The 22,116-nt window shown below is 39.2% G+C and overlaps 1 protein-coding gene across 1 annotated transcript; it reads left to right on the forward strand.

Moving 5' to 3' along the window:
- The first annotated feature begins 5,352 nt into the window (after positions 1–5,352).
- Positions 5,353–17,977, forward strand: LOC101901734 (potassium voltage-gated channel subfamily KQT member 2). The gene is given in 21 exon segments (XM_059130801.1): positions 5,353–5,481; positions 5,571–5,710; positions 5,713–5,758; positions 5,823–5,957; positions 8,260–8,342; positions 8,414–8,589; positions 8,655–8,780; positions 8,853–8,963; positions 9,034–9,221; positions 10,108–10,152; positions 11,524–11,717; positions 14,067–14,153; positions 14,570–14,998; positions 16,120–16,190; positions 16,266–16,393; positions 16,471–16,567; positions 16,630–16,947; positions 17,008–17,132; positions 17,262–17,380; positions 17,447–17,652; positions 17,725–17,977. Coding segments are annotated over 21 exon segments (2,970 nt in total). The 5' UTR covers positions 5,353–5,428; the 3' UTR covers positions 17,818–17,977.
- The last annotated feature ends 4,139 nt before the right edge of the window (positions 17,978–22,116 follow it).

Raw genomic sequence — 22,116 nt, forward strand, 5'->3', positions numbered from 1 at the left:
AAGACATTATTGCACTAAACAGTACGCTAGCGTCGATTTCCACCAACTTTCTTTTACAGCCGGAAAAGTACTTGAAATATGAATTAAATTTCCTCACTGCAAATACATTACGTTATATACAGGGTGAGATAAAAAACTGCAACAAAGTCAAACACCATAATTTTACATTTTTTTGAGTGAAAGCAAAAAATGTCGGAAATAGCATCAAATTTTGAATAAGTTTAGATTTGTTCGAATTGGTCACCTTTAGCACGAATATGGCCTTCAAACGGCCAATGAAACCGTCACACGCTACCCGAATGTTGATCTGCGGTATTTTGGCCCATTCCCGGCGAAGCGCTTGGTTGACTTGATCGACACTTTCGTATTTTTAGTGCCAACCTTGCTTTCCAAAATACTCCAGACACAATAGTCCAATGGATTGTATCCGAAGATTTTGGTGGCTATTGTGCGCTGAAATTAAGCGAGGAACCTCATTTGTAACCATTCTTGGTTGGCGCGTGTGAGTGCGATGGAGCTGAGTCCTTTTGGAATGTCCAAGATCTACGGCTAAAATGTTTGCTTTAAACACCCCAGAATATTTCGCAATAATATTCGGCATTTATTCTGATGCCACGGTCGTCGATTTACGAGCCGCTCTCCGCTCGGCTATTATGGCGGCCCACACTATCACCGTGGCCGGCGCTTGAGTCTGGTGGCCAACCGAAGGTGCACATTTCAGCTGACTTTGGCAAGTAATACGGTCATTTTGTTAGTTTACAAACTGCTGGAAAACGAATGTTTTTCATCGTGACGGACGGAGAAAACCAAATTCGGCAGTTCACCACTTTCGCCAAGCGAAGCAACTCTTTAGCTCTGTTGAGCCTATTTTCTTTCTGTTGCAGTGTAAGTTCTTGCACTTTTCGGAATTTCAATGGCTTTACTCCGAGCTCATTTTTCAACATTGCGCGACGATGGAATATTGTGATACGTTTAGCTCACGAGCCATTTTTCGGCCACGCGGCGCGGGCTGATGTTGCTGTTTTCTTCCGTTTACTTCCTTGACGTCGGGCTACATTAACAGTATCATGGTAACGAGCTAAGGTACGAGACACAAAAGATTATTCACATTTAATGCTGGAGTGCTCTAACGATAGCCACTTGTGGTTTTCCAGCCAAAATATAAGAAATCTTACTATCACGTTGGAATTCCATTAGGAATAACTTTTTTTGGAAAATTCTCACCAAAATGCTTTGTATATAATAATTTTAATAGACTAATTTTAACAGCTGTACTACGAGTGGCTTAAAAATACAGCAGTCTGAAGTTAGTTGCAGTTTTTTCATCTCAACTGTAGATGGTGCCTTCGATTTCGCATTCGCTCTAAACAAAGTCCCTACGAAATAACAAAAGTGAAAGAATATCATCGTGTAGACGGTCCCATCCGACCTCGGTCCGTTCATTGCCAGAAATTGGGTCAATTAGAAAATATTGTAATTAGCGGCTAACTCTGCAACAATGTCATTTCCTTGGTCCATAATTCGGGATATCAATTAAATCGATTCAAAATACAAACATCCTAATACATTCATCCACTCACGGACCCACATCCGCCTTGCCTGCCAGAAGTATTAACTTGCGCTTTATTAACTTTGCTTTGATACGCCGTCCCCTCCCAAAACATTCAGGGAGTGACAATGACAAATCGAGAGACCCTATAACTATATCTACGACAAATGCTTGAAATAAATAACCAGTTCGACAATGTTTCTGATTAAATGAAAAAGAATTCCACTGTTAGATAAGAAACTAACAACTTTCACTGAGTTAAAAAAAAGAACGAACGAATGAATGCCCAAAAGTTTTTTTTTTCAAAACCATTAATAGTTTTAATATTTGATTACTTTCTTATAATCGTTTTAAGTTGCAAACACAATTTTGGGAGACTCTGTCAATTATTCAACTTACAAAGCAATTCAAGCAATTTATGGAGATCCAGAATGCTAAACAACGCACAGTGCTAATTATGCAATGACATGTGTCCACATACATACACACAAATGAATTTAGGTGCCCTCTGTGGGATAGCACATCAAAACAATTTACTTAACCCGATACTTGTACAAATACTCGAACTTATATTAGGGTAGTCAATAATAGCTCAGTGTTGAACGAAGCCCTTGTTAAAACAAAAGCAAAAAACACATAATATAAGATTAATGTCCGGCATTGTTGTTCGGTATTTTTTCTCCATGCAAGAATCTCTGGACTGCGGAGTTATAATTCTAGTCTCAATATACGATTAGATTGTGACATGCAGAGTATATAATGAAAAACACTACTTTTGGGTGTACGATCAGGATGGCCGCCGCTTTCAACTCGACCCAGGGACTGTCATCTCAGGCCAACAAAAAAATATAAACCATAAAATACACAAACATATCATTATTGTGGGGACAGCCTCTGGCCATGGCATTAGTAACCAACAACGTGTATTGCCGGAAAACAATGACTGTCAAAACATATATGACTTGTCACGAATTGCAATTCGTGCACCATACCCAAATATCTGTCATCGTCACGCTGCAACTTTAGGCGATAGTTTAGAGGAAATCGAACATTTTATTATTACCCCTGAGATTTGACTGAGAATTCTCACAAAAAAAAAACTAGAACAGACCACATTCCCTCATCTGATATCGATAAATGTCTACATCGAAATTAATTTCAATATGCCATTTTTAGATTTATCGAATCGAATGTTAGAGTTCAACCAAAGACATAAAACTATAAAGACTGGACAAAATGCATATGGGCTTTAATTTTTCCATCAGGTAATAGATGGCAGGCGACATAACAGAAATGCATTGGAAATTTTAGAAAAATACGTTATTCCGATATCGCCGAAAATTGGCGAGGAAAAAAATAATCAGGTATGATAGACATGCTCTCAAAAATCTATCCAGAGCATTTCCTTGTACATTGAATCGATAAATCGACATCAACCCTTAAAAAGTGTCAGCTCTGTAAATTTATAACGATATCGTGACATAACATATTTTTCTACTACCACGCCATCTATTGATGAAAATGACAATTATTATTATATTACAAAGACATAAAACTATAAAGATTGGACAAAATGCATATGGGCTTTAATTCTTCAATCAGGTAACAGATGGCAGGCGACATAACAGAAATGCATTGGAAATTTTAGAAAAATATGTTATTCCGATAGCGTCGAAAAATGACGGAAATACGCGGAAAAAAATATCAGGTATGATAGATATGCTCTCAAAAATCTATTCCAGAGCATTCCTTGTACATTGAATCGATAAATCAACAACAACCCTTAAAAAGCGTCAGCTCTGTTAAAATATAACATAATGCTATGTCACGATATCGTGACATAACATATTTTTCCCCTACCAACGCCATCTATTGAAGAAAGGTAACACTGTAAAGTCCCATCTTATTATATTATATGTCTTGTATATTATATGTTTTGGTTCAACACAAGTTGTTTCTACTAAAATTTTCATTTTATCAATCTATTTCGATATCGAATGCCCAGAATTTGGCCTCTGTCAACTATTTGACCGCCTAATGAATAAATTAAAGATTACATTTGCAAAAGATATGATGTGGTCCATGGGTTAAAATAAGTGTTTTAATTTGCATGTATATTTAAAAAAGATAAGATTATCATGATCTGTCTGAGGAGATTCTCCCTGCTCTAAACTTTTTGCACCCGGGTGAAGGGCGCTATTTGAGATGCCACAGTTGTTGTATCTGTTATTTCAAAATTATCTGGTTCAATCCCATTGTTGATGTTCTGGAATAAATGACAGCTAAGTTCGACCAGGCCGATCTTTTAATACCCTTCTATATTTGGAAAGTAACACCACTGAAATTTGTCTAAAAATGAACAGATGGCTAACATATAATGAAAATACGTAACCTGTCATTTTGCTACATACTTTATTTACCAAATTTCCAAAAATTCTATGGAAATAACTAAAATATGGAGGCTGTACGAAAATGCGGACCTTTATGGACAGCTCTCTTTCGAACACAAAATATGGCAATTGAGATCAATTAATCATCCAAATACCGAATATCGGAAGGTACGGTTAAATAGGATATAGACCACAATGTGGACCAATATGAACAGTTCTCTGCAAAAATGTTGGACATATACCCTCAAAAATACCTTAAATCGGGCGGTATTGTTATATATGAGCTATGCTATGGTCCTTTCCGAATACCAAAAATTCTCCATACTGTAATACATTCGAGTAAAATGTTATCATCTCACTTCATTCCGCTGAAATGATTTTTGACAACAAACTTAGTCTACCCCCAAAAGTATGGTGGACGATATAAAAATTACGATCACTTATTGAGCAGACTTTGCAAATTACTCTTTTTCGTTTTGGGCCAATTATTTCAACGCCTGCCTTGTGGCCGATTTTTACCACCAAAATGGCCCATGCACTTGACACAGTAACGGAACGTTGCTGGGAATGCAAAGCGACCATCCACGCCATGGCAGTCGGCTGTCGACAATACTCAGCCATTTAAACCATGCCAGTTGAAAATGCCAATAAGCGATCGACACACACACGCACGCATACCTGTGAACGTACCTTCGATGGCAATCGTGACTAAACTGCCAAATGAATGATTACTCTTGTCTTCATTCATTCCAACCGTTAGCTCATTCCGTTTGCTAGCTGGCTGTTCGGCCAGTGCGAGGAGAAATCAGACGCTTCTCGCCACTTATCCTTATCTTTATGTCCGATTGTGTACCGAGTACTACAAGCGTATCTACCTACCGATATACGTATCATCTAGCCAAAAATGCGACTGGGATTGCGATGACGATCGCCAGTAAAGCTATTAATTTTAGCTGGACATGCATTTGCATGAGATCGCTCGTTTATTGCCCGTCGCGGTGGTTAATTAGTACCTTTGACGCTGACAGATTTTGGAAGTGGCTGACGCTGCGGGGACTTCCATAGAAAAGCAAAACAATGACGATGTTTGTTTCGAGAAGATGTCGATCGCCTTCTTAGCAGAGTTCTGTCATAAAAGTACGTCACTCTAGACGTATGTGCGTATATGTGTTTGTGTATGGGTCTTTGTGAAGGCGGGTGGGCTATCGGCCTGGATGGATCGCAACGCACTGATAGACTTGGCTTGTCACCTTAAAGTGGCGAAGACGACTACAACGTCGACGACAACAGACGACAGAGAAGCCAACGAAAGCGTCGGCCGAAACTGCGACGAAAATCAAAAGTTTTCATTTTTAATCGCCCCAATGTCAACGGCTGCGGTGAGTGTTGATTTGTGGTTCAAATGTGCAAGACGTTTTTGCCAGAACAGCATTGGAGCACTTGTTTAATTGATTGAGCCAATCTTAGGTCACATTCGTGTTGTCCCACCATGGATCCCGACAACGATCCCATAATCTTCTATCAGAAGAAGTTTAGGTTAAGGCAAGATCATCAACGAGTCACACCGATACACAACAGAGCAAAAAGTGGTCCATTATAATGTCCGTGTTTCCGCCACCCTCTCGTTTCAGGTCATGTAAGCTCATTTCACCTCCGCCGCCGGATCGTTTAGCTCAACCGCGAATGTCGCTACTGGGGAAGCCTATAAACTACAATCGCGGCAACCGCCGCGATGTCCGGTACAGGCGACTTCAGAGTCGCGTTTATAATTTCTGGAAAGGCCCAGGGGTCTACCGGCCGTTCTCTACCACGTGATGGTGTAAGTAACCACCTTCGAGGCACCATCTGATAATACTTATTATTTATTTCTCCAATTTTTGCAGATTCCTCATGGTCTTTACCTGCCTGGCGTTGAGCGTATTCTCGACCATAAAAGAATACGAGGAGGACGCTTTGTATATATTATTTAGGATGGAAATACTAGTTGTCATTTGGTTCACAATGGAATTTTTTTTACGGTAAGTAGACCAATTGATACACGATTGAGTGATGAACGCCCATTTTGGAGACTACATGGATATGTTTGAAAAGGTCACCTTGAATAGTGTCCGAAACGAACGAAACGATTCAGAACAATTTCAACATCAGTTTAGTTGTGTCCAAGAAAATGCAAATGTTAATCCCCAAAGAAACCCATGAATTAAACAGTCTATTAAGGCTTGACGGAGTTACACACCTAGCGTCAATTAGAATGAAGGATCGTCCCAACTAATATCAACCGACTAGCTGGGGAGTGGTTGGTAAATAACTCAGGTCCAATAAAAATCAAAAATGAAACGAAACAGACACGTAAAATAAGAGGAGAAATCTTAGATAAAGACTGTGTCTGCGGAGGTTATATTTGTTCAGTATTTGTGCGTCATTAGAACCAATGCGGGGAATAAGGGGGCATGCGGCAAGCTTGATTAACACATGGCTCCAAAAAAACAACTTGTGTTCTATTTATTTAACAATAAATTAGCTCGGAACTTTAATTACCTACTAATTGGGGAATTGCGGAATGACGTCTTGGAATATCTAAAGAACGCAAACGGTCGGCCGCTTTAACACGACCGTGATTAAAACCGGCCTCATCGGCGCACAAAGTCCAGTGTATAAGGGGTCTTAAATCATATTCATCGGTTTCATTCAAAAACAAATGGGTAAAATCTTTTAAAAAACAAATACCTGAATTCAAAATAAAAGCGATAAATGGAGAAGCGATTCGCATAGTTAGTAAGAGTGTCAATAGTGCAAACAAGAACTTTTCTTCAATTTGATCAACTTTATGGAAGAAAATTCCAACATCGACAGAACTACTATGAAATCAAATTTCAAGAAGTTTCGCCCTAATTGTTTCTAGTAAGCTTTTCTGCTGAACTTTTTGCGACCTGGTAGGACATTGATCGTCTTCTGTATCCGTCCGTCCGCTCGATTGTACATATGCATCCTTGGCAAAAAAAAATCTCACCTCCAATGTAAAATAAAATGATTAATTTTAGCGTGTGTGACTCGGAGCAATGATTTCGGGAATTATCGTAATCCCAAAAAATTATAGCGGTACTCGCTCACTTTTCGTTTTGTTGCCGCTCAGGATCTTATTTTACGGTTCGATATTTTCAGACAAATGGTAACAGAAATTGTGAATTCAAATGGCACAATGTCCTATTTCACAATTCCATACCCCACAAACTTTTCAGTTCGTGAGAAACTAAAGTGTTTAAGTCAAAATCCCAAAACCTGTTTTGTAGTTAAAGTCAAAAAAATCGATAAAAATGTGTGGAGCCCAACAAGTATTTTACTTTATTTACCATATTCCGACTGAAATACGTACTATATAGACCTGTGCTTATAGATTGATTTCATATACGTCCTTGGGGCAGCATAAATCTAATGTATGTTTTTTCGATATAGATTTTCGGAATTTAGAGGTTTCTTCAAGATTTGTAATATTTCGTGGTGGGCTCCGCGAAACTTTACCCTCAGTTGCCTGACATTTCTTTGGTACGATGTTGGCTTTGGCAGAAAGTCTACGTTGAAGTGCATAAAAATTCGGGCACTTTATGGCTTGTGCCAAATTGAATTTTATCTTTGTGACCAAAAATAGCATACACATACAGACCACAGAATAATTTGGAGGGTTTCTTTATCGAATCATAAAAATGTTATAACTTGCAGTTGTTTCGTATGTTTGGTATATGTATGTGCTAACAAATATATCAGCCAGATTCTCGTTTGGTTTCAGTTTGGACGTTTTCAGTTAGGCATGGTATCTCATTACAACTTGTCTACTTTGCTGGCGTTAATTAAAATGAAATCATAAAACCATTCTTGAGATGTTTCCACACCACTACAAATTGCTTTACAAAAAAGATCTGGTGTGCCACCTCAAAACAAAATGAAATGAATTATTTAACAATTATTTAAATTATTTAAAAACTGCTTCTCTCAACAACGTTTAATAACTAAGCTACATGCTTTGAATAGTTGCTTTATATTTGTTTATAAATAGATGGGAATTCAATCAAATAAAATGTCCGAGCAAGACATGACAGAATTTACGAAGACCCCTACCAACGAGTTTTAAACCCAATCAACGTGCGATGCTAGACAACGGTTTTCCTCCCTTATTGGATGCAACGCTGTTTCTCTTTTTTCTCGGTTATGAGCGAGAATCGATGAACAGAGGAAAACATATATGGGGTCCCCCCTAAATTTGGATTCTGAAAACTAAAAAACTATTTAATCTCTTCACCTCTTTTTCCTTTGCAAACATTTCAGGCTGTGGTCATCCGGCTGTCGCTCGCGATACCAAGGATGTGTGGGTCGTCTGAAATTCGTAAAACGACCATTTTGTATTATAGGTATGTCAGTGCTGAGCTGAGTCGTCACAACGTGTCGTCATTCGTGTGGTCAATGTTCGCATTTCTTTCAGATATTATTACTATAGTTGCTTCCGTAGTTGTATTAGGCATGGGCACATCGGGCCAAGTGTTTGCCACGAGTGCCCTAAGGGGATTACGCTTTTTCCAAATCTTGCGAATGGTACGCATGGACCGTCGTGGCGGTACCTGGAAACTCCTGGGCAGTGTCGTATACGCACACAGACAAGTGAGTATATGGCCCACTATCCCGACGCGAATGATTCTAATTGTGTGTTTGAATTTCGTCCGCAGGAACTTATAACCACAATGTACATTGGATTCCTAGGCCTTATTTTCGCATCGTTCCTGGTGTATTTGATGGAGAAAGATGTCAATGACAAGTTCAATAATTTTGCACAAGCTCTATGGTGGGGTGTGGTAAGTGAATCGCTTTGCCGAATGTGGCTGCAAACGTTCGATGAACTTGATCTGATTACATCTTATCCTTAGATCACATTGTGTACGGTGGGTTATGGTGACATGGTTCCAGAAACGTGGCAAGGCAAACTCATAGCCTCGTTTTGCGCTCTCCTGGGCATATCATTTTTCGCTCTGCCAGCGGTAAGAATTATCCACCGGCTTAGTAGTCAATGAGAATGTGAGTGACGACAAATTTCATTTTCCATTGCAGGGCATTCTGGGCAGCGGATTTGCCTTAAAGGTCCAACAGCAACAAAGACAAAAACACATGATACGCCGGCGTCAACCAGCTGCCTCGCTAATACAGGCCTTGTGGCGCTGCTATGCAGCCGACGAACACTCATCATCTGTGGCCACTTGGAAGATACACCAGGTGGCGTTGCCCAGTCCACCAGCCTCGTAAGTATCATCGTTTATCCTATTCTCGATCCATACGAACACACTATATACATACCTACATACAAACATACATACCTACATACAATGAACAATCGTTGTGATTACTAATCAGTCATTCGCCCAATCGATCACTCGATCGAAGCATTCAGAGATTGAATTACAGAACAATCGATCCAATAAGTCAAACGAAGCGTTCAATCAATCATTGGATGATGTGTTTGTGACAGCACCAGGTATGTTAGGGACTCCTCCAATCTTTTTTCTCACGCTATAGCTTTGTCAATCTTTTTTGTAACTTGAATTGAACTCTTTCGGCCACTTTCTTATGTTCTTTGAATTTCGTTAAGGCTCTCTGCTGCTTTTGAACAAGTTGCGCGGAGGGCATTAGATACTCTTGCCGGAGTATTTGAGCTGCGGACAGCGATGCAACTGGCCCAGATGACATGTTACGTCGCCCGTCCGCAATTGCAATGGAAAATACTCCTGCCAGAGTATCTAATTGAGGCAAAAGGAATTAATCTTAAACACCGAATTCCAACCCTGTACTCAAGCGGGAAATACTCTGCAGATTCCAGATGTGGGAGGTGGCCCATTTCCAATTCGATTCACACTGAAAATGTATGCATGGGGTCTAAATCACATTGTCATCCGAACCTCGAATCTAATCCATCTAGCCCATTCTCCTCCTGCCTCCTGTTACCAATTGACTAAGCGAGTTGTGTCTGTTTGTTCTGGTCAGTGTGCGAGTGTTTTCATTAATGCATGGATGGGTTCTGTATCATCGATCGATTATCTAAAACCAAATCAGTCGAATTCAGCTCTCTTTTGATTTGCAATGACAAAAATTAATCATTTCTTATGTCTTTTGGTTTCTCGATTTTTTCAGTTCTGAGTATTGGGATAGACTGTTTAAGAGTTTAATTGAATCTAGGTAAACTAACTAACAGCAACGAATGCATCTCAAACTCACAACCACACCTTTCGCCAGTACTATCTTTTCTCTAAGATCTCGCCTTCACCTTTCGTAACTTTCTTTATACATATTCTATTGCATAAATACGCCAGCTTTTAGTCCAATTGATGCGACAATATGCCGTCGAACGTCCAACGCTAAAAACAGAACAGTTTCAAATTATTTAAATTTCCTTTTCAAAATTTCACCACTACTGTTTCGGCTTTGTTGTGCTACTTGCAGAAATATTCAAAGAGCCACCACCCAAATGCACCGCGAATTTTTCAAACCAAACCATTCTCACAAACAAACAAACAAACAAATCCCCCTCCCACACACACACACACTTTATAATTATGCCTTGTGTCGCACCGGTTTATGCAGAATCAATTTTCCAATCTAAAAATGGAGGAGACTCATACGCAGCATGTCATACTTGGCACCGTACCATATCAGAGCCACGTAGGAATTGAGTCGATCTTGCCACGTATTATTTTGCCAGACCTGCTGACATGCCATGGTGCCGAGGTTGGAGTGGTGCTTATGTGTCTCCCCCTGAACTATATGTGCCTGCCCATGAAATCTTTGGTAACGAATGTCTTCTATAATGCATAAAAGTCGGAGCATAACAGACTGCTGCCGGGTACCAAAACGATCATACAAATTATCTGTGGACCCACGTATCTTCCGATAAATACATTTATTGCAAAACTCTTTGCCCGTGTTGTGTAATAGTGGTTGTCAATGAAGTGCATAGTCGCATGTAAAACGTTCGTGTTTCGATAGAACATCCATCAGGAAAATACTTTGCCTGATCTGCATAGTATAGACGCTTGGACCTCTCAAAGAGTGTAAATAATATTCCATGAATCTACATTCCTCAGTAAAATGTAGAAAACATGGCTTACGACCATGGCATCACCGTATTAATCCTTAAACTAGTTCGGCTGTCGCAGTGCAAAATGTCTCGCTGGGTACACAAGGAAATTTATTTTGATGTGTGCTAAAGCATGTGACAGTGGCGATTGGTCTAAGGTTTAACGTTTCTATCAACTCTATGATCCACTACAATCTTGGGTTAAAAATGTATTTTAGTTTTACTTTCCGAAAAAAAATACAAACAAACTTTAGAAGTATCGCTTGAAACATGCCCGACTTTGCATTACAACTTATCAGTGAAGGTTACACAGCCGCCCTGAAGTTGATGGCTTCCCTCGCAGACAGATCGGGAAGCCGCCAACTGTAGAATTAGTTGCCTGTTTTACAACTGTAAACATTACCATACTAATTGTAATCATTTTCAAACTCCATCTGTTTACGCCATTTTTTGTCAACACACCACACCCGCAGACGAGCCTCATCTAGTTTTAAGCACAATGCATCATTCGTGGCCCGCCTTCCAACCATCAGACGACACAAGCCACCCACATCTACCCAATCGCCCGGCGGAGACAGTCTCAGCGTCAAGACAGCAGTGGCCACCAATCGAGTTTCCCGCTACACCCGCAACCTACGCGAGTTGAACCAATCTGTGGAGAACCTTGGTGAGTAGTCCAGCCCAACCTGCGGGCTTTTTCATATTTAGCGTACGTGCATGTTATTTTCAATCTCGCTTACTTTCTTCCCTTATTTTACGCTTCAATTTTACCCAAAGTTAAAAGAACAACAACAATTTTTTAATAATTCTAACCGACATTAGATGCGTCCTACACCCCGTTGTGTACATCGCAGCAAGCTTGTCGCCTCGCTGGCTAGCTTTTGACGTGCTGAATGCCAAGCGGCAACTTAACACAAACAACCATCAGATGATGTCTGTTGTGATAAGGTTGTCCGAGCACCGCGTCTGTACATAAGTCACCAAACACACGGGCTGTAGGGAGCTCCATATTATTTTTGAACTAAGCAAAGATATAACTACAAACAAATGAATAACTCCCACTTTTCTACAACAACACCACCCAACAGAACTATGTCCAAAGTCTTGGTTTTGACAGAACTCATTTCAAAATCCGAACTCCCTATTGTAAAATCGACATTCGTGGCAATCCAATCGGTCACGATCGCATGATTGATGCAATTGATCCTTTGAAGTGAGTTGGAAATGCAGGATCAAGACCTTGGAGACATTATATACTTGTAAATATTATACTGTGTTTCTATATACATATTCAGTTATTTCAATTACCTTTGAGTTCGGGATGCCAACAGTATAGATGTGTATTTCGAATACGATGTCACACAAGAGAGCCACTTAAACCAGGATTACCGCGCTTAGGGACTCTGCATGAACGACACAATACACTCTGTTTGTAAATCGATTTAAGCACTCTCTTGACCAAACTTGTTTAACAGATTCAAATTAAATCCATAGAGCTGCGCCTCTGAAGGAAGGGGACGTTGGTTCGACATCGAAAGTAAGTTGTTTAGCCTTATCCTGAATCTCTTACTGTTTTCCGTAAATACAAAGACAATATTCCATAACCGAAACCTTTCTTTGATATTGTATCACATACTTTATTATATTGTTACTCTTCTATTTCTCTCACACACCGATTTTCACAAGTAAATGTTGATTTCAATATACAATCCACATATATATACGATTCTCTCTTACTCTCTCTGTCTCTCTCTCCTTATAAATATATATAATCCATTTAAACTATTTTAATCCAATCAGATGTTACTGTTTCTTGCTATTTATTCCTTGAGAGTCACAATCCAAGTATTTACCTACATCTTTCAATGTCAACACAATGTTATCTTTAAGACCGATTGCCCAAACTGCTCGGATGTAAAGCAAGCTCGATGTACTTCTACTGCAAAATACTCGTATGTTATCCTGACTGCGTTATTTAAAGATTACTCCCACCCACCTGTGTTTTAGAACAAGTTAATGTTGAATGTTATTCTTATTATCCTTATCTAGCGAGAGAGGAAGCATGGCATTTTAAACGTGAGATTCATTTTCTTTTATTTTATTTAAAATACAACATTTATATTTGCATTCAATCAAAACTAGAAGTGTTACGCAGAGGTATAGTTTTGTAGGACGACATATTCAATGATGTGTCCAACATTCACTTCTACAGTGTATTGCAGGTGTAGGAATTCCCATACTTTATATGAAAATAGCCTAAAATCAAACAAAAAAATCTTGAAATCGGACAAAAAGTATCCATAACCAGCTGTGAAATGCACGAAGATAGGCAGCCACGGTGAAATGATTTTCAACAGCCTTGTCCTACCATTGTTCTGCTCTATCGTGACCATTGATAAATCTTGCCAGTAACCACCAAGTGCATAAACATAATAAAGACTTTTATAGATTATTTACCTCATCCCTGATATTTCAAAAAGCTTCGGGTTTCATTTTGTTGCAGTTCCTTCTACGTACAAAATAAAAGTACGATCAAACTACCTGAAGATTAAATTGAATCCAAAGCAAATAATCAGAATGAATTAGACATTTCAACTAAGTTTTTCTTTATACGTCTGGCCCAGGCGAACAATGGTATCTCTACATACATGCATACGTATCATAATTATTAGTTTACTATTTAAAAGTTAAATACTCTTTATTTTCCGTTTTTATTGTTTTCAATATCTCTTGATTTATCTCTGTGCTCACATTTGTGCTACGAACCGACCAACGAACCACATTTACCACAATGGACATTTTTAAGCCATTACAAACTACATTACCTAGCAACAACTAATATCAACTACCACCAACCAACCTACTCTGATATATATTTTTTTTTTAATTTGTGAAACAAAAACGATTAACAATAACCGTTTTTAACAGAGAGCATTTATAAAAAGAAACAATTTAAACGAAAAGTTTTCCTTTGGTCTTTTCTTGTCAACAAAACGATTTATTGTTGCGCTTTCAGAAGTGGTACAAAATGGACGGTCGTTGAATGCGAGTTTCAGCGAAGACTCGGTCGCAGATACCACTTTGTTGAAAAAGAATTCGGATGGTAAGTCTTGCACGTCTCTTTTGAACCGATGTTTGTCATTGGATGTTGTTGTATAAGTGTTGTATTCCGAGAATGTAATATGTAAGAAGTCGTACGACAGTTGTGGTACGATAAAATGCGATCAGTTCTTCCATATTCTATATATAAATACGACATACTACCATATATATATACCATGACAAATAGTATGGAACCGTTACAAAGTAATGCCACTGTGGACGAGGACACAACGTTGAACAAAAAATATGAAATGGAGAAGAACGAAGCGGTTCTATTGTGTACGTCGTTGTTAGATTTCAAGTCGAGAGAAAGTTCCTTTTCAGATTCGGAGTCCGTAGGTGCTAAATAAAAACCACATTCAATTGCCATAACATATCTAAAATAATACATTCACATTTTGTGTATACCATTGGCAGGGTTGAGCCCCCGATTGCTGGGACAAAATCGCAGAAGGCACAGTTGGGTCTCGCTGAGCAATTTAGATAGTAAAAATCCCACCGAAGCCATTCAGCTAAGTCAATTCAAGGGACCGGGCCGCGATGCCGACAGTGCCTCAGTCAGCGACAACTGTGATAGGGCAGAGCCTAGCCATGCCGACTGTAACAACAAGAATAAAATGATACTCAGCAATGTAACTTCCATACCCATAGTGCTTTGCGGACTCCTACAGGGGGAGCTGTTCGGCTCGAATTTCTCTCTGGGCCGGCAAAATGCCAATTGCAATGGGAACGGTGAACCAACTGAACGTGCCTTATACGAAGAACACAAAGCCTACATACAGTCACAAATGATGGGCGAACAAAACAGCCAAAACCACAATGCCACACGATTCACCTGCGAAGGAAGTGCGTACAATCCCTTGTAGTGCTTATTTGTAGAACACCCTAAGACCAGGACAAAAGTCAAGTGCAAATGCTAAAGTCACATTCACTGTCTCCGAGGGCTTCGAGTGAATCCTTTGAGTCGTGCAATGAGCCAACGCTGGAAATTTATGGATTCGATGCTTTGCCAAGTTTTCGAATTGTAATTTGATTTGAATTGAAATCTTCAACCAAACATGATCACTGATTGCACTCACAGATTGTTGGCCCTCCCTCTCCCGCCCATTGTCAATGAAATTCGAAATGGGAAAAGCATTGTCTTTGTATTCTTCAGTCTTGGCTCATCAGTCTTGGGAAACAAAGCTCGAAGGATTGGATCGTTGTCTCATAACCCATGTAAAATAAAATGTAGCAATGTACCGATGTTCAATAAAGCTCTCGTCTCTTTTCAGTGTGTTTTTTTTTCCAAACTAACTAAAGTCGTGCCAACCCAAACTCCAATACCCTCCTTTCCCAATATGAAAATATGTTGTTTTTGACTTTGATTCGTCCGCTTCTGTAACATACCATTAGTCGAATGACCTAAAAATTCCTTAAATGACACTAATCCAAGAAATATCTCACCGACACTGCATCTATCACCACATACCTCGCTCGCTCTTTCTCTCTGTCGCCGCCCTCTCAACTGCACACACAGTACAACCGCAAACACCCCGAACACTCCACTCACCCAGGGGTTGACCACTTGAATTGTTCAGATCGTAGCTCCTTCCCGACCAACACACCATATCCCACAATCTGTCTATCGCATGCACCTTAGATGTCTGTATATTGTAGCTAGTAGACGTAGAACCGACATATTCTGGCAGCACCTAAAGCACGGCTGTTCAAGCGTAGATCGATCCAAACTGTTGATTTTGTTCCGATGGTGATGATGATGTATTCCATTATGCTTGCAGTAATACAATCCACTAAGGGCGTCATCATCGTGGCCAAAAATTCTGTATTTAGATTTTTTGTAAATTGAAATGTACTTTTGTAGTTTGAGAATTTCTGTCCGACGTTCTGGTTGCATTCAAAGCTAATAAAACTCCTTGTTTTTCTATTCGTTTCTGTTTCGGTCATTGTCTGACACGACCCTGTAGACGAAGATGATGAGCCACGCTGCACTCAATTGACAAATAAGCACAAGACTGCCATACGTTTTATTAGAAAGGTATGTACCAAAAATTCTACCGCTGTATACACGACAACGTTATAAATGAACAATCTTTCGGTTTCTCTTCCGCAGCTTAAGTATTTTGTGGCCCGTCGTAAGTTCAAAGAAGCCCTTAAACCATACGACGTTAAAGATGTCATGGAACAGTATGCCGCAGGACATGTCGACTTACTGGGTCGTGTAAAAAATGTTCACGCCAGGTAGGCCAATCAGCTTCGAACCTATTCCGTTGATGACACTTATCTCCTAACTTTTTCCGCTATCTACTCTCAAATAGGCTTGATCAAATATTGGGAAAGCAAGGATCTAAATCAAAAGACGCTTATGCTTCGAAAATTAGCTTAGCTTCAAGAGTGGTCAAAGTCGAAAGACAGGTAACAAACAAGCAAATCAAATGTGTGCAGCAATCCGAAATTAGAACTTCTACGATTTACAGGTTGCCGATATTGAAGAGAAATTAGATATTTTAATTAAAGCTTACATGGAGGACCGTCAACGGTTTCAAACACTTCCCCCTACTCCTCAGGTCTCAAAACATTCCAACAATAATAATCACCTCCCTAATATCATCGAAAATAGTCAAAGTGGTATTGTAAATACAAATAAGAAAAGCAATGAATGGATAAATCGTTCAGCCAAGATGGCAGATGCTACTACATCAACGGCGGCGTTGGCGGCAATGGCACTGGATCAAGCATCATCATCGACGTCGTCGCAGGCACAACAAGGGACCACTGAACCTGAATACACAAAGGTATGTATGTAGCCATGAATATATCTGCCAGATCCAAATAAACCACTTTCCCCTCAACAGTCTTCCCAAAACAGTTCATATCCTCTGTCGGTCGACCCTAGGCCGATATCTGTTTACAAACAACGTGGTAGTGATGGCTTCATAGCCGAAATAGAAAGTAGATCGAAGAAGCGGGTAACGTTAAGGTAAAAAATTATTCATAAATATCTATACAGTAGAACCGCGATGATGATTCGAAGGTTGAATAACTAAAATCGTTGAGATTCTACGGTAATTGGTCATTAAAAAGGTACATTCCTTATTTCTCCTTCCAGATCAATATCACAACCTTATGATAAGGTGTGTCAAGTGGATGAAGTATCCATATCGATACCAACAACAGAGTCACAATCGCTCGGATCTAGCCCGAGCCAGCAACGACCTGAAAGTTCAAGTAAGGCCTTCGGAACCAATGCCTGGAATTTCATTCAAACTTTAAGCACATCCTCTTCCATTACAGTTATCCTAATCGATGAGTATGAAGATGTCGAAGAAGAGGACCTCAATTGCGAAGAGGAATTTGACGAATACCATCCGTCTTGGGAAATCGACAGTGATGCCATTGTCGACGCTGATGCCGATGTGGACGGCGACGAGACAACTGAGGACACGGCCTTACTGCACCGACCAACACGTACTGCTATTGTAATAACACCCATTAGTCCCGTAAGTCAAACAACATGTTTCCCTGCCACAAAGACATGCTCAATCATGTACCATTCTGTCTGTCTACCCCAGGTAAACTCCGCACATAATCTCCAAAGTATGGATGACCAAAGTAATGCTCCTACAATCAATAAATCAAATTTACTATCGCCGGATTCCGGATAGCAAATGTAATATATTTTTTTATTATCGCTTACAATTTATACTCTTGTGTTCAAAAGTAACTAAAGTTAATAATAATAATAATGATACATAAAAAAACAAAACCAACAAACATAGAAGCGTAAAATAATAAAAGCAAAAATACATTATGTACCTACATACATACAGTTGTGTTTATCATTGCGTTCTGTTTCCACACACCTGAGTTTGCACCAAACAAAAATTAATAATTTTAATTTCACTACAAACAGAAAAAGAATTTTTCACTTATTAACTTGTAACCGAAACAATTTCGTACTGGATAATTTGATTCGCTTCTATTGTGACTGAAATTTGGGCGCAATATGCACGAGTCGCAATTAGTGGCTAACGTATCGTGGGACAATGTTATCGATAGCAGTTGTTGTTCCAAAAACAGCAAGACTACTAGTTTTGCAATTTTTTTTCGATATCACGAAGGGAAAATTGTTAATAGTTAATTTATATAAACACTCAAATCAACATTGTAATTAACTGTGAGGACACTTAATGTTTATGCAAATGTCTACAACTTTGAAATTTGTGTCATACGCCATTATATGTACATACACATTTCTTTTCCTCATTACTTCTAATAAACTGATCTCAACAACAGGTTATGGGCCTACATTCGCGTAATTAAAATCGTTTTTTTTTTTTTTATTGGAAGTAAATTGATAAAATCATGGCTGCATCGTACACATTATTTCCCAAATTGTCAAATACTAATTACCATGTCTGGAAATTTAACATGGAGTTGCTGCTGCTGGAGAGGGAATTGTGGGATGTTGTTGTTGGTAATCTGCCTGAGGAGCCGGATGAAAAGTGGTTGATTCGTGATGGGAAGGCAAGGGCTGCTATTGGGTTGGCTGTGGAGGAATCACAGAAAATACTCATAAAGCAACTGAAGACGGCGAAAGCTTTCTGGGACGCCTTGAAGAAGCATCACGAGAAGTCAAACATAACCAACAAAGTTAGTCTGCTTCGCCAAATGTCGTCGAAGAGGCTGGTTAGTGGTCAAAGTATGGAAGACCACATTCATGAATTTTTATCAATTGTGGACCGTTTGCGTGATTTGGGTGAGAAGATGGAAGAACACAAAGCTGTTGCATTTTTGCTGGGCACTTTGCCGGATGATTACAACCACCTAATTTCATCATTAGAAATGCGTTCGGAGGAAGATCTGACGCTCGATTTGGTGAAGGAGAAGTTGCTACAGGAGTTCAGGAGAAAGATGTCAGGTGAACATCAAACTGAGGCTGCTTTTAAAGTGCAGAAGAAAAAGTTTGTGCCAAAATGTTTTTCATGTGGAAAGCCGGGCCATATGAAAAAGGATTGTACAAACAAAAATCTGCGAAAACAACAAAAGCCAAACGACAATCGGGCCAATATTGTTAAAGATGGCAATAAAAATGTTTGTTTTGGTATCACAAATGTAAAAGCAAATGGCGATTGGTTTATTGATTCTGCTGCAACTTGTCATATGTGTAGTGAGGAGACATATTTTGACAAAATTAATAAGCAAGTGGATGAAATGGTGTATTTGGCAGATGGTACAATGTTGAAGGTGACTGGTTGTGGTGACTGCAAGATATTTTGTGAAGGCAAGGAAATTCGTGTTCAAAATGTACTATTCATACCAGAGCTGGACGGGAGTTTACTGTCAGTTCGGAAACTAACTGCTGAAGGTTTTAAGGTGTTTTTTGACAGAAATGGTTGTTCAATTTCTCTGGGCGGACATGTTCTTGCGAAAGCTACTTTAAGGAACAATTTGTTTGTGCTGAATCAGTCTTACAAAGCAAATATGATATCGAAATGTAAGAGTGACTGTATTCATATTTGGCATCGTCGTTTTGGCCACAGAAGTCATCAAGCAATTAGCTCAACCGTTACTAAAGAGCTTATTCGAGGTGTGAGCATAAAGAAATGTGCTTGTTTGTTTGATTGTGAGGTTTGCTTGAGAGCAAAGCTTACACGAGCACCCTTTCCAAAGGCATCGGAATCTAGATCGGATGAAATTTTAGATTTGGTACATTGCGACTTATGCGGCCCCATGCAAAATACAACCCCTGGTGGAAATCGTTATTTTTTAACTCTGATTGATGATCACAGCCGTTATTGTACAATATTTTTCATTGCATCAAAGGATTTGGCCTACGACAAAATTAAAGAATTTATTGAACAAAATGAGAACCAATTAGGAAAACGTCTAAAAATTCTTAGAACTGATCGTGGTGGAGAGTTTTTAAATAAAAAGATGCAGAAGTTTTTCAAAAATAAGGGTATAATTCACCAGCTCACTGCCCCCTATACTCCTGAGCAGAATGGAGTTGCAGAGAGGAAGAACCGGAGCTTAATGGAGATGGCCAGGTGCATGCTATACGACGCGAATATTCATATCAAATTCTGGGCTGAGGCTGTCAACAATGCGAACTATATTCAAAATCGACTTTCATCAGTTTCTGTAAATAAAACGCCTTTTGAGTTATGGTTTGGCAGGCCTCCAAATTTGAGCCATATTCGTATTTTTGGTTCCGCTGCTTACGTCCATGTTGAAAAACAAAAACGCAAAAAGTTGGACGATGTGGCTGTCAAATGTATTCTGGTTGGATATTCTGAGGAGAGCAAAGCATTTCGTTTGCTAAATACTGATACCAATAACATCATAATAAGCCGTAACGTGAAGTTTTTGGAATCAAACGATTTTCTTGATGTTCCGAAGAAAGATAACAATTCTGACGAAAATATGGTAATATCTGTCTCTACAATCAATTCTACTAATGTTTCGCCTCTTGCTCATGAAGAAGAAGATAATAATTCGATAAGCACAGAAGAATTTTGTGGCTTTGAATCAGCTGGGGAATTTTCATCGTCTTCTGACGAGGAAATTTTAAATAATGACGTAACAATTAATCCTGATGATACTCCTCGAACTTCTTCAAGATCAAACAAGGGTATACCGCCTAAAAAGTATGGGTACAAAATTTGCGTTGAAGATGATCCAACAAATTTTGGAGAGGCTATGTCCAGATCGGACGGCAAGAGATGGTTGATGGCTATGGAAGAGGAGATGAGGGCATTGCATGAAAACAAAACGTGGGACTTGGTGGAGTTGCCACGTGATGGCAACTTGGTCGGCTGTAAATGGGTCTTCAAAGTTAAACATAAATTTAATGGTGAGAAGGAGTACAGAGCTAGACTGGTCGCAAAGGGATTTTCCCAAAAATACGGCGAAAACTACGACGAAGTTTTTGCTCCAGTTGTAAAGCAAGCTACTTTTAGAAGCCTGTTGGCCATCGCAAGCTATAGAAATATGAAAGTTCGTCACGTTGACGTCAAAACGGCGTTTCTTTATGGTGATTTGGACACCGATATATATTTGAAACAACCTGAAGGTTTTATTATACCTGGAAAAGAAAATTATGTTTGTAAATTAAACCGAAGCCTCTATGGGCTGAAACAGTCGGCAAGATGTTGGAATCTTCGTATCAACAAAATCCTAATTGATTCTGGATTCAGAAGGGGAAAGGCTGAACCCTGTTTATATGTTAAAAGTGATACGAACTCAATCACATACGTTCTGATTTACGTCGATGACATTATTGTTGCATCTAAGACTGATGAGCAAATTGAAGATGTTTTACGTATTCTGAAATCCCACTTTGCAATAACGGAATTGGGTGATTTAAGACTCTATTTGGGGATAGAAGTGAGCTACAATAATGGTTTATATTATTTGTCACAAGAACGTTACATTGAAAAAATATTAAATGAGTTTGATCTTCAAGATGTTAAGATTTCTTCAATACCCATGGATCCTGGATATTTGAAGGAAACTACGAATAATTTGCTTGAAAACAATATCTTATACCGGAAGGCTATCGGATCACTGCTGTATATCTCTAACAATACACGTCCAGATATTGCATTTGCCGTTTCAATATTATCTCGGAAAATTACTTGCCCGAATGAAAGAGATTGGACTGAAGTCAAAAGGGTTCTAAAATATCTAAAAGGGACTAAAGACTTGAAATTGCTCGTTGGATCTAAGAGTGAATTGGAGTTGAACGGCTTTGCTGATGCTGATTGGGCAGGCGACATCAATGACCGAAAATCTACAAGTGGGTTCATTTTTAAGCTTGGTGATGCTGTCATCAGTTATGCTAGTCGAAAGCAAGCAAATGTAACTTTATCATCTACCGAGGCAGAATATGTGGCTCTTGCTGAAGCATCTCAGGAACTCTTATGGATTATGCAATTAATGAAGGAATTTGAAATCAACAT

Source organism: Musca domestica, unplaced genomic scaffold (genome assembly GCF_030504385.1).
Source record: "Musca domestica strain aabys unplaced genomic scaffold, Musca_domestica.polishedcontigs.V.1.1 8, whole genome shotgun sequence".
Lineage (NCBI taxonomy): Eukaryota > Metazoa > Arthropoda > Insecta > Diptera > Muscidae > Musca > Musca domestica.